The 12,928-nt window shown below is 44.8% G+C and overlaps 1 protein-coding gene across 1 annotated transcript in view; it reads right to left on the bottom strand.

Annotated features, from left to right (window-relative positions):
- The window catches only part of XPO1 (exportin 1), a 76,001-nt gene that overhangs the window by 15,124 nt on the left and 47,949 nt on the right, over window positions 1-12,928 (bottom strand). Inside the window, exons 12-14 of the mRNA XM_054022592.1 lie at window positions 8,869-9,066; window positions 6,193-6,331; window positions 964-1,145 (exon numbers count right to left, since the gene is read on the bottom strand). Coding sequence (XP_053878567.1) covers window positions 964-1,145; window positions 6,193-6,331; window positions 8,869-9,066 — 519 coding nt within the window. The remainder of the gene's footprint in view (window positions 1-963; window positions 1,146-6,192; window positions 6,332-8,868; window positions 9,067-12,928) is intronic.

Raw genomic sequence — 12,928 nt, 5'->3', positions numbered from 1 at the left:
ATTTTCTTAGAACTGTGATGGGGCAAAATTTATAGTACTATGATAACCAATGCTAAAACTGTAGTTTGGCAATACCTGACAAATACCAAAAAGATCACCAAATCAAGCTTCATAGTTGTTTCAATGCATTTGAACAATGTAGATTAAAGTTAGGCTATTAGAATTACAGAGATTTAATAAAACTTTCTGGAAGGACAAGAAAGCAGTTTTCTACCCAGAAATTATTTTAAATACAGCTTATTAAGAGTTGTCACATGAACTTAAATTCACTTCAGGCATGGATGTAAAAGTGTAAGCAATCCTCAGTGTTTTGTACCAAATGAAGGCAAGCAGTTTGTGAAATCTATTTAATAAAAACCAAGCAGTCTTAATTTCTTCCGATAGCATAAGGGACTGGCTACCAACTAGTCTATATTGGTGAGTGTAAAAGAAATGATAATCAAAAGAAATAATTTAATATGAATTACTGTGTGAATTTTTAAAACATGGTAAGAAATGCCTCTTTTCTAAGGAATCTTGAATTTTTACCAAGCAGAGCCTTAGTTTTGACAGGTTTTCCACTCTGCCACACATCTATTGATAAAACTAGAATTCTAATAAATCTAAATTGTATATGGTAAAAATGCTATTCTTCTCTCACTGACCATAGTAGAGAAGGTTACAACCTTAAAGGAAAGAAATGCATGATAAACTTAACTACTTCTGAATTAACCCCGTGCAAAACTTATCTGTGTTAATTTCCTTTATAGGCATAATAGGCAAGACTCCTTTTCATATGATTTTATATAAATGTAATATATCCTGACTAGTCAGTTTGCTTTTTTCTACAGTGTAGTTCAATAAAAACGTGCAGCAAATATTAATATCTTCAAAGAATTTAAAAGAAATCGCCATTGCACTTTTTGAACCTACCAGCTGTTCTGGCGTGAATGTGAGGAACCCACTAGTTTTATGACATTATACCTTAATTACTGTAACAAGAAATCGTTTTTCATCCTCTTCATGCATTGCTCCACTGATTGACCCAATAGCCCAACACAGAGTATTCAAATTCTTCCATGACCATTCTGTTCCATTCACTTGATTGTGAAGTTTTTCTGTCATTATTCGTTCAGTATCTGCATAATCCAGATGCGTAAGATAAACTAAAAGAAACAATTACATTTTAACATGTTACAAATCCACTTTTTAAGTAGCCACAATACATTATGGAGGTGCTGGTTACAACTCCATAGCAGAGACTGAGTTCTATTTCATACATATGTAGTTTTCATACAAAACATATGTTTTGCATGAAAACTACAGCATATCCTTCCTAAAGTTACAGTCCAGTGTGAACTTTTGAAAGCTTTAAGTAAATGTTAGTTTATGAGTTAAAAATAATTAAAAACAGGGTCCTATAAAAATTTAATGTCTAAGTCAAGTTTTTTCTTTGTCCTAAACAATATAATGCAAATAGTTCACACTTTCTATATAGTTAACGTTAATTGAAATATTGTTCATAAACCGTATTTGGAGAACTTAGACTGCTATTAAGCTAAATTACTAACAATGGTTGTATCTAATTGTTAAGATTACATAGGCTCAGGTAACCCCTAAGTGAGGCCAATGTGACTAAGTGGTAAATCAACCCATCCCCCTCGTTAGTTTGCATGCAACAATTCTATTGGCTGTAATGACTCCGTGCTATAATGGAGATGGAGTTCCCACTGGTAGATTACTTGATGCAACTGTCACTGTTCTTTAAAGATTCTGTGGACGCATGTTACCTTGGGCCTCATGGTGAAAAGCCCCTCACAGCAGTGCTGCCTGAGCTCCAGTTGCACACAGACACTTCAGGACGTCAGAGACAGAGCTCTCCCACCCTCAATTTTACACAACAATGGTCTCATTGACTGTCCACTACATCAATAAGTCAGTTGCAACTTGAAGGCCAGATTCACCAATATGCTTTGGCTGCTTTGTACTGCTCTGGCTGCTCTAAACCCAGTTTAACTAGCTGGTGCACTCTGGCTATTTTGGTGTACCAGTAAATCTACAGTTAAAATAAAAAACGTGACTTAAGGTTGACACGTATCTTTACATTATATTGCAGGGTAACAATGTTTCTTGTTTAGTGTTCCTGTATGAAATTCTATTTTTTTTATTTTATTTTCTATTTGTTTTTTTTTCCCAGAAACAAAACTACATCAAGATAGAGTTGAGGTTGAGCATACGTATCAGTAACAAATGTAAAAAAAAATATTACAGGGATATGATGGTTGTCTCAAAACTAAGCACTAAGGCACCCAAGCAGCTTAACTCTGCCTGTAATGTCGGGGGGGGGGGGGGGGGGGGGAGGGGGGGGGGGAAGGAAGGAAAAAGTGTACATTAAACAGACTAATCATCTGGGACAACCACCATTAAAATGCCTTACTCATAATCCTATATTTATTCCATGATGTAGCAGAGTTGGGTGCCTTATGTTTCGATTTCTATCAAGTATATCTTTAACTCTGAATTTCTATGGTTTACACCAGTGTAATTTTTTTTAATCCTCAAGTTACTGATACACACTTTCAACATCAAGTTTTTTTGGTCTAGGAATATACAAGATGAACACAGTACATGGCTAGCATTCAATGACCAAACTGGAAGGTGAAGAACCATCACTGAACAGATGAAGATACCAAGCAGAAGAGTAGATATATTACATACCTAGAACAAATGCTGAAGACTACTGTTCCTTAGGTATGTAAAAAACACTGATCAGGTATTCTACCGTGTGTTCAAAGTCAAAGGATATGATAATATTCACAACTCCTACAGATATTTCGCTCAGACTGTCTTAAATATGGTGGTTCACAATGCTTGCCAGAATTATTCATGACTAATAAATGCACATTTTGTATTCTAATAACCCAAAGTTGGGTTTTTAATTTTTCTGAATTTCCTTTAGTAAACATATTTAGATTTTTTTTAAATTATACATTGGAGGAGTAAATGAAGTATTTTGTATATTTGTTCAGCAAACATCTTGATACTTTGCTATACCTATTTTAGCTTGAAAGCGCTGGGGCTGCTCAAAAATAACTCAAAACACAGCTGAAGAAAAAATTTAAAACCAACATGTCATTATGCAGATCTCCATGAAGTTTCCAGCTAGCTTAGGAAAAAAATGTTTCTGTGCATGCTCAATGAGTATTTACTAAGATTTTAGCAGAGCTGTTTCCCCCCTCTCCCCATGTGACATACACAGATTGGGAAATTGCATATTCTCCTAACCCAGCTCAGGAAGACAAGAACAATGAGCCTCCCAGCACTGCCCCAAAGTGAGCGGCGCTAGCGGTGTCCAGCTTGGTAGGTGAGTTTTTTTGGGGGAAAATCAATGGTGCCATAGTTGCTCCTGAGTATAGTGGATAAGGAGAAGTCTAGCAAATAAATTATTAGAACACAGGTTAAGCAGTAGAGCTGGTTGAAAATTCTGACATAACAGTATTCTGTCAAAAAATGCAGTTTGATCAAAATCTAAACATTTTGTTTCAACTTAATCATTTAGAATTATTTACTATAATTATGGATACGATTTAGTCATGGGATTCAGTGTCTTTACTGGACCTCTGTGACTTCAGCTTCAGCTGTCAGTGGTGGGGGTGGAGCTGAGGCGATGCGCCCTCCTCGCAGTTGTGGCAAGAGTGTGGGCTGTGCCCTGTGGGCCCCCCCCTCCAGGCCACTCCTTGAGCCAGGGCTGTGCACCCAACCCTTTCATCCAGGGCCAGAGCTGCACATTTTGGTACAGCATAAAGCTACAAAGATGGGCACCAAGTAATGTATGAAATGAGAACTAATGAGTACTTATGCTGTACTCTTTCATTCAGACTCCTCTACTGCACTCATCACCACCATGATACCTGAGCCCCCTTCTACCAATGCATTAAACAGGACTCTCATGTCATGAGTAGTTCCTTCTCAAAGGAAAAAAAGAATACGGAATTCTAGAAGAATTATGATGTGCTGTCTGGTTTTATTTGATAGCGAAGAGAAAGTGTGCCTTGTACTGCCAAAGGAAAGTGACAACACTGGAGGTGGTTCTTAGGTCCTATAGGCTTTCCAGTCTTGGTCCAGCCCCAAGGTAGTTTAGGCCTTGTCTACACCACAGAGTTTTGTCAACAAAAATTATTCCACTTTAATTAAACTGCGGTTGCATATCCATACTATGCTCCTTGTGTTGTCAGAGTACATCCACACTAGCAGCTCTTGCATCAACACAGAGACCAATGCACTGTGGGTAGCTATCCCACTGTGCAACTGGTCACAGGGTGCTTTGGGAAGGGTTTGCAATGCTTCATGGGGCAGGTACAGTATCATATGATGCAGGTTTCTCAATCCCATCGTTCCATGGGCATCCTACTAGATTGCCAGTTGCTTTTCAACTGAAACATATGTGGGGGACAGAGGGGAGTGAGAGGGACAGGGAGAGTGGAGGGGAAGAATGTGTATTAGGGGAGAGTGTGTGGGCATGTTGTCTCCAAGTTCAGACAGCAGCCTGAGCAACCAATTCTGGGGGAGAGGGGGACACCCTCCCACATCAGCCCATGGTTCTGCACAGCAGTCTTTTACCCTCCCCCCAGCAGCATCCCACTCTGCCTGCCTGCTGATTCCACATTAATGGTTCTGTGATTCCCTCCAAGGTCTTCCATAGCCTCCTCAGCTACCAGGTGCACCATCTTCAGCAGCTCAGAGTTCTCCATGCTGGGTTGCCAACTTTCTGATAGCAGAAAAGCAAACATCCTTGCCCCGCCCCTTCCCCCTCTCACTCAACCCCCCCCTCCCCCCGAGTCACTCGTTCTCCCCCACCCTCACTCACTTTCACTGGGCTGGGGAGGGGGTTGGGGTGTAGGAGGGGGTGAGGGCTCCAGGCTGAGGGTTTGGAATGTGGAAGGGGTCTCTGGGCTGGGGAAGAGGGTTGGGGTGTGGGCTCTGGAAGCAAGTTTGGTGCTGGAGAGGACTCAGGGCTGGGGGAGAGGATTCAGTGTGGGCTCCAGGCAGCGCTTACTTGAGGCAGTTCCTGGAAGCGGCGACACGTCATCTGACTCTTAGGCACAGTGGCGGCCAGTGAGGCTCTGCGCGCTGCCCTCATCCGCAGGCACGATCCCTGCAACTCCCATTGGCCACGGTCCTCGCCAATGGGAGCTGCACAGCTAGTGCTTGGGGCGGGGGCAGCACGTGGAGCCTCCCTGGACAACCCTGCACCTAGGGGCCACAGGGACATGCTGGCTGCTTCCAGGAGCCGTAGGGAGCTTGTCTTAGCCCTGCTGTGCTGCCGACTTGACCTTTAACAGCCCGGTCAGTGGTGCTGACTGGAGTTGCCAGGGTCCCTTTTCGACCATGCGTTCCGGTCAAAAACCGGACGCCTGGCAACCATACTCCATGCTGAGGAATGTCAAAGGTTCCCAGAACTTCTGAAAGTGGAAGGGTGAATGCCTACAGGGCACCAGAGTTCAAAACAGCGAGCAGAGCAGTCACGGTGGGCACTGTGGGATACTGAAGAAAGCCATTTATATTGCTAGAATGAATGGCAGCCTCTACAGTTTGTCACTTTAATTTTGCCACAAAAAACTTTATGCCTCTCGTCGAGTTGGATTTATTTTGTCGGCAACACAGTGAGAGTTTTGCTGCCAAAAGTAGCTTTGTAGTGTGTACATCTCCACTATTTTGTTTGCAAAAACTGCCTTTTGCCAACAAAATTCTGTAATGTAAACAAGACCTTAGTTTCCTTTACCAATGAGCTTTAACTGCAGAGCTTGGTCCTAATGATTAAATGCCTTTAAGATAATGCCCCTAAGATACTTCCCCCTCCTATATACATTTATTTTTCCATTAACTTAGTAACAACTTTTTTTCTGGTGCTACTTATTTAAAATGTTTGCATCTGACCATAATAAATTAATAGATAAACTTCAAGAGAAACAAAAGACAAGGAAAAAACTCCAAAAATTAAGTCAACTTCTCAGGGGATAGTCTTCCTAGAGTAGCACTCCATTCCCCATTCTTGCATTCCTCTCCCTCATACCTTCTTCCCCCACTTATCCTGATCAGTAGTTATTCTTCCTTGCATTTTCTATCTAAATTAGATTGTAAGCTAGCATTTAGTCAAAGGATTTCGTATTTTGTTGGTGTATATTTATAAGGTCAGATAAGTCATTAACTTACCCAGAGTCTCCCTCATATTCTTGTACAAGTTTATGGAATCTGTATCCTTCATGAATTCTCGTACGACTTCCCCCTGATCATTTTCCACAACCAGCACTTCTTCTGGTTTAGCCATACGGCTAACCATTAACAACCGGACCTATGTTTACCAGAGAATCAACAGTTTTAGATTAAAACAAATTTAGGGTTGGGCATTTGACTAGTTCAAGAGTAATGGTCAATTGACCAGTCAAATATTTCAAAGCACTTATTTGTTAGGAGAGTAAAAAAAGAAGACTTTATGGTCTCCAATAGGTTTAGCCTTAGACAGACACTTTTGTCTAGTTACAAAAGAAGTTACTAATGGAGTTATTTTAACTCCAAAGAATGCCAAAAACAATGTTCTAAAAGGAAGGCAGCATAACGCAATCAAAAGATAGTCTCTTCCACTGACGCTTCCTCTTTTCACTAAGATAAGGACTACATTTTGGCCTTGAAATGCAGAGCACATACACACTTTAACCAAAATACAAACAGGACTTCAAAATATATGCTTTAAACCAGAGGTCTCAAACTCAAATGACCATGAGAGCCGCATGAAGATTAGTGCATTGGCCCGAGGGCTGCATCACTGACACCCACCCCTTGCTGCCCCCAGCCCCGCCCCCACTCCACCCCTTCCATGAGGGCCTGCCCCACCCCCATTCAACCCCTTCCCTGAAGTCCTCACCCCAACTCTGCCCCCTCCCTGCCCCCAGGGGGCACAGGAGGGGTGCGGGGTGTGATGGGGGCTCAGGGCAGGAAGTTGACATGCAGGAGGTGTGCAGGGTATGGCAGGGGGCTCAGGGCAGGGAGTTGGGGTGTGGGATGCAGGAGGGGTGAGGGGTGCGGCGGGGGTCGGGGTACAGGGTGCAGCAGGGGGCTCAGGACAGGGAGCTGGGGTGCGGGAGGGTGTGGGATGTGGCAGGGGGCTCCGGACAGGGAGCTGGGGTGCGGGAGGGTGTGGGATGTGGCAGGGAGCTCCGGACAGGGAGTTGGGGTGCAGGTTCCGGCCCCACTTACCTAGAGCGGCTGCAGGGTGACAGCACCGTGGCCAGGGCAGGCTCCCTGCCTGCCTGCCCCGGCCACGCTCCAGGAAGCGGCCGGAGCCCTGGGGGAAGGGGAGCATGGGGGGGGGGGGGGGGGAAGATGATGGCGCCACCATGTGCTGCTCTTGCTCCTCCAGGTACCTCCCCCAATGCTCCCACTGGCCGCAGTTCCCCGTTCCTGACCAACTGCGGGGGGCAGTGCCTGGAAGCAAGAGCACGGAGTCCTCTACTCCCCCTCCATTCCCCCCCCCCACCTGGGGCTGCAGGGACATAGATCCAGCCGCTTCAGGGAGTGGTGTGGGGCTCGTGGCGCCACAGGGTAGGTAGAGGGGCCGCGGACGGGGAGAGCTTGGCGGGCTGCACAAAAGAACCCCGCGGGCCCCACATGTTTGAGACTTAAACCAGCAGACAAGGATAATCTTAGAGGACTTGACATGCCTACTGGGCATCTCTCACACCAACAGACCAAAAAATGTATTGGAAAGTTAAAATTCAATTTCCAAACTTCTGAGATATCGGAAGATATCAACATTAATGTTGCATTAAGTTATTTAAGGCACATTCAATCAAGATGTTTATTCAAATTTTTCCATTTAATTTGTATTAAATATGGGCAATGAGGTTATGTGATTTTTACCACTGACAAAAGTTTAGATGCATGGACTAACTAACGCAGGGGTCCTCAATGCGGTGCCCGCAGGTGCCATGGCGCCCGCCGGGGTGTCTAAATGTGCCAGCGTACTGGCCAGCGGACGAGCATCCGCCAAAATGTCGCTGACAATGTCGGCGGCATTTTGGCGGCGGCGCCTATTGACGTTGCCGCTTGTCGGCGGCATTTTGGCGGATGCTCGTCCACCGCCACAGTCCTCTGATGCTCGTTGTCTGGCACCCGCCAGATGAAAAAGGTTGGGGACCACTGAACTAATGAGTAGTGTCCCTCTATGTACTCTGAAGTATTAATGCACAAGGTATCAAACAAGATATAGGTGTGCCACAATTTAATAGCTCAAGGGGTGGAGTAACTAGTCACCAGCCAAAATCGACTGTTGTCAGAAACATTCCCTTATACTGAGGCACTGGTCATACAAAGTACAGATTTCCTTTTCTACAAGGACGTATGTAAACTTATGGCTAAGGCTACGATTTAGTCACAGGTATTTTTAGTAAAAATCAGACAGGTCACGGGCAAAGAATTTTTGTTTATTGCCCGTGACCTGTCCATGACTTATACTATAAATACCCCTGATTAAATCTTAGGGGGGGGGGGGGGGGGCGGAATTTACTGCTGGGGGTGTGTGCCCTATGGAACCACTGCTGGGGGGGTGCATCAGCACCAGATGCTAGGGTCTGCTGAGCAATAGCTGCTCTGGCCACCCTGGGACCAGTGCCGGGGTCTGCCAAGCAGCAGCTGCTCTGGCCGCCCCCGGGACCGCTGCCCTGGGCTGTCTGAGCAGCAGCCCGTGTGGCTGGCCCCAGAGATAGCTGCTTGGGCAGCCCTAGGGTTAGCCACACTGGCCGCCGCAAAAGTCACAGTATCCGTGACTTCCGTGACCAACACGGAGTCCTACTTATGGTGCATTCAATTAAACATGAATTCCCCCAACATTACCTTTGACAGAACAGGCAGATAAAGCTGTCTCCTGGGAGGAACATCAAAATGTTGACTTCCCGAAAGCAATGGAGAAGCAGATGTTGAAAATGGACTCTCTCTATACAGTTCAGCAGCCAAATGATTCCAGTATTCAAGACAAATCTTAAAAATTTCAGTTTCTTCGACTTCTGACACCAGCAACATATAATGAAGAGCCTACAGAAATGTGATTTACACAAAATTGAGTTATTGGTCAATCAGTATTTTCTGTGGATAATACCTTGATGCTGAAGATTTATTTATCCAAATAGTTTTAGTGAAAAGCTTTATTTTATATATCTTTGCCATAACGTTTAGAAACAAAATGAATCAATGTTATAATTACAATTAAAAGGTCAGCATCCCAAGAAATGATCAACTGCCATGACTATGACCACAGGGAACTTTTCCAACATATGCACCTATACTTTTGAAAAGTTACAATAACCTGATTAAAAGGTGACAATTTCTCAAAATAATTGAATCTCCATGTATAATTCTTGATTAATCAAGATAACCATCTCTTCAGTTTCTGCAAGACAGTGTGGTTTTACAGTCTCCTAAAGCAAGGTGTTTGTCAGCAGGACAATACCAATATCTGGCTACTCAAGATTACCACTACCATAGTGTTGTGGAGCTCGGCATTTTGAAGAAGTCTTTGTTGAGTGCATCATCTTTTGCTGCTAACAGAAGGTAGATGTTTAAACTGCTGACAGAGGAAAGGCAGACATTCCTCATTTGCACTCAATGAAAATTTCTATCAGGACACATGAAGGGAAATAAAAGTTATTTATTTATAAACTTCCTGTTTCTCTTTACTGCAATGGTGCTGACCAATATGCACACCAAAACATTAAAAGGAATCTATTTGGTATATTTCTGATATAGAATCATGAGTTGGGGCTACACGCTCCAACATTCAATGCTCTCTTGGCTAATCTTCCCCTTCAGCTGATCCCAACATCCTGTATCACCAACTGTGGACAAGATCAGCTGGAAGGAGTGAAATATCTTTAGATGTAGTCCCCATAGGCTGTGCATGCTAGGAGAATCAAGTGATCCATAACTGAACTGATTTAAGACAATGCAATGTGTTCACAACAGTTACATCAAATCAGTTTCAAAACGACATGAACACAGTTCTAAATAGTTTCATTTGCAATGCCACTTGAGTAGCACAGAACCTTGCATAGCTCCCACAAGCAATGAACTGAGAGATTTCAAAAGGTCCTTGATACAATATGGGGTAGCAATGGAAAGACTAGTTGAACTACTACTATATGTTTGCCTTCACATTGGCAAAGAACATTTACTAACCTTCCCGTAACTTGTTCTTAGAGATGTGTTACTTACGTCCATTCCATGCTAGGCGTGTGCGTGCTGCGTGCACTGTTGCCAGAGATATTTCCCTTAATGGTATCCATAGGGCTGGATCTAGCGCCCTCTGGTGTCACGCGGATATGTGCGGGTATAAGAGGCACTGCCAGCCCCGCACCATCTCAGTTCCTTTTTGCTGGTAACTCTAACAGACGTAGAAGGGTGGGTCATGGAATGGTCACGGCAACACATCCCAAAGAACAACAGTTACGAAAGGTTAGTAACCATTTTTCTTCTTTGAGAGCTTGCTCATGTCCATTCCATGCTAGGCGACTCAGAAACAGTACCCCAGGAGGTGGGCTCAGAGTTCGTGGACATACTGACTGTACCACTGATCTGCCGAAACTGGCATCGTCTTGTGCCTGTTGGGTCGAAGGTACGACCCAACAACCAGATCATGGCTCTGCTGATGTCCTGGACTTGTACCTGTGCGAGAAATGCTGCTGCTGAAGCCTGGGCTATTGTGGAATAAGCAGTCACAATGGCCGGAAGCAGGATGTTCGCCTGCTCATAGCAAGCCCGAATACACGTGGTTAGTCAGGATGAGATTCTTTGCGGTAACACAGGTAATCCTCTCAGCCTTTCCGCTATTGCTACAGAGTTGTTTGGATTTGTGGAAGGGCTTACTCCTTTCAATAAAAAAAGGCGAGGGCCTGCCTAAGGTCCAATGTACAAAGCCAATGTTCCTTAGTTGATTTGTTAGGTTTTGGGAAGACAGGTAGAAAAATGACCTGATTGTTATGGATTTGTGACATCATCTTTGGTAGAAAGGCTGAATGGGGGTGCAGTTGGAACTTGTCAGCGAAGAACACCATTTAAGACGGTTGCGACGTAAGGACTTTGATTTCAGAGACCCTGCTGGCCGAGAGGACAGCCAGCAGGAAAGTGAGCTTTGGAGCACAATGCTAACAATTCAAGGGGGGACACCATGAGCCACAACAGGACCAAGTTTAAGTTCCATGGTGGGGGAGGGGTCGGTTTGCAACCCTGAGAATAGAGTCTTTCCAATCCCTTGAGAAAATAGACCGTCATCTTGTGGGAGAACACCGATCTGCCATTCACTGGTGGGTGGAAGGCTGAAATGAATGAACCTTAATAGATGAGAGAGCCAGACCTTGCTGCTTTAGGTGGAGCAAATAGTCCAAGACAGACTGCAGAGAAGATCAGAATGGAGAGAGATTCTATTCAGAGGTCCAACAAGAGAAACATTTCTACTTGGCCAAGTAGGTAGCCCTGTTCCTTGGGGTTCAGCATCCATGCAGTCAGGTGCAGTAAGGCAAGTTTCAGGTGAAGCAACCTGCCATGGTCTTGTGAGATCAAGTCCAGGCAGAGTGGGAGCATGAGTGGTGCTGCCACTGAGAGGTCCAGAGGCATGCCAAATCAATGCCAGCATCCTATCAGGATAACCCTTCCCTTGTCTCATTTGATTTCTAGGAAAACATTGTGAACCAAGGGGATTGGAGAAAAGGTCTCTATAGTAGATGGCCTGCGCACGAGAGCAGGAAGGCATTGGGGAGGGAGCCTGCACAGCGAGCAGTACAGATGGCATTTCCTTTTCTGCCTGGTAGCAAATAGTCCCAACTGGGGAGGCTCTTATCTCTGGAAGATGATCCTGACGACTTCCAGGTGAAAAAAGACCACTCATGGTGAGAGAAAAAAAGCTCTGCTGATGCGATCCGCCAGTACATTTCAGGCTGAAGATCAAGCACCTTCCTGCTTGTTGATGTAAAACATGGATGTGATGTCTGTCAGGACCGACACCACTTTCCTTGAGGTCTGGGGAATGAACTTGTGGCAAGCTAAGCCCTGAGTTCCCAGACATTTACATGTAGGGAGAGTTCTTCTTTGGACCCAGGACCCTGGGTCCTGAAATTGTTGAGGTGGGCTCCCCACCCTAGGTTTAACTGAGGTTAAGGCTACAGACAGTTGAGGATCAGCAAAGGGTACTCCCTAACATTACAGATTTTGGGTCTCTCCACTAGGTCAGGGAAACGAGGACTGTAGGTGAGACAGTGAGTCTAAATGGTGTCTACTCAAGGAGTAGACTTATGTCAGCCACATCTGGAGGAGCTGGAGGCGCAGCCTTGCATACTGTACCAGGTAAGTACATGCTGCCATGTGTCCCAATAGTTTGAGGTAGACCTGAACAGTCCTTATTGGTGGAATGTGATGTTGGACATCAGGTCTGACATAAGTTTAGAATTGGGCCTCCAGAAGGAAGATTCTGCTGGGGTTGAGTCAAGCACTGCCCCGTTTAACTCTATTCTCTGAGCTGGGACAAGAGTTGACTTTTGCTTGTTTAATCAGCAGGCCCAGTGCCCAGAAGGTGGCCCGGACTGTACTGATGCTGTGCCGTACCTGATCATGCAACTAACCTTTGATCAGCCAGCCATCAAGGCACGAATAGACTTGCACATGGTGCATGAGGAAGGCTGCTACTACTGTCATACACTTCGTGAAGAACTGTGGGGCTGCCGATAGACTAAAGGGGAAAGCAGTGAATTGATAGTGGCTTTGACCCCGTACAAACCTGAGAAATCTTTGGTGACTGTGGAAGATAGAGATGTGAAAGTAAGCTCCATTAAATTGAGGGAGGTGTACCAGTCTCCTGGATCTAGGGAGGATATGATGGAGGTCAGAGAGACCATGCAGAACTTTAGTT

The sequence above is a fragment of the Malaclemys terrapin genome, chromosome 3, assembly GCF_027887155.1.
Source record: "Malaclemys terrapin pileata isolate rMalTer1 chromosome 3, rMalTer1.hap1, whole genome shotgun sequence".
Classification (NCBI taxonomy): domain Eukaryota; kingdom Metazoa; phylum Chordata; order Testudines; family Emydidae; genus Malaclemys; species Malaclemys terrapin.
This window is presented reverse-complemented; position numbering and strand designations above follow the sequence as displayed.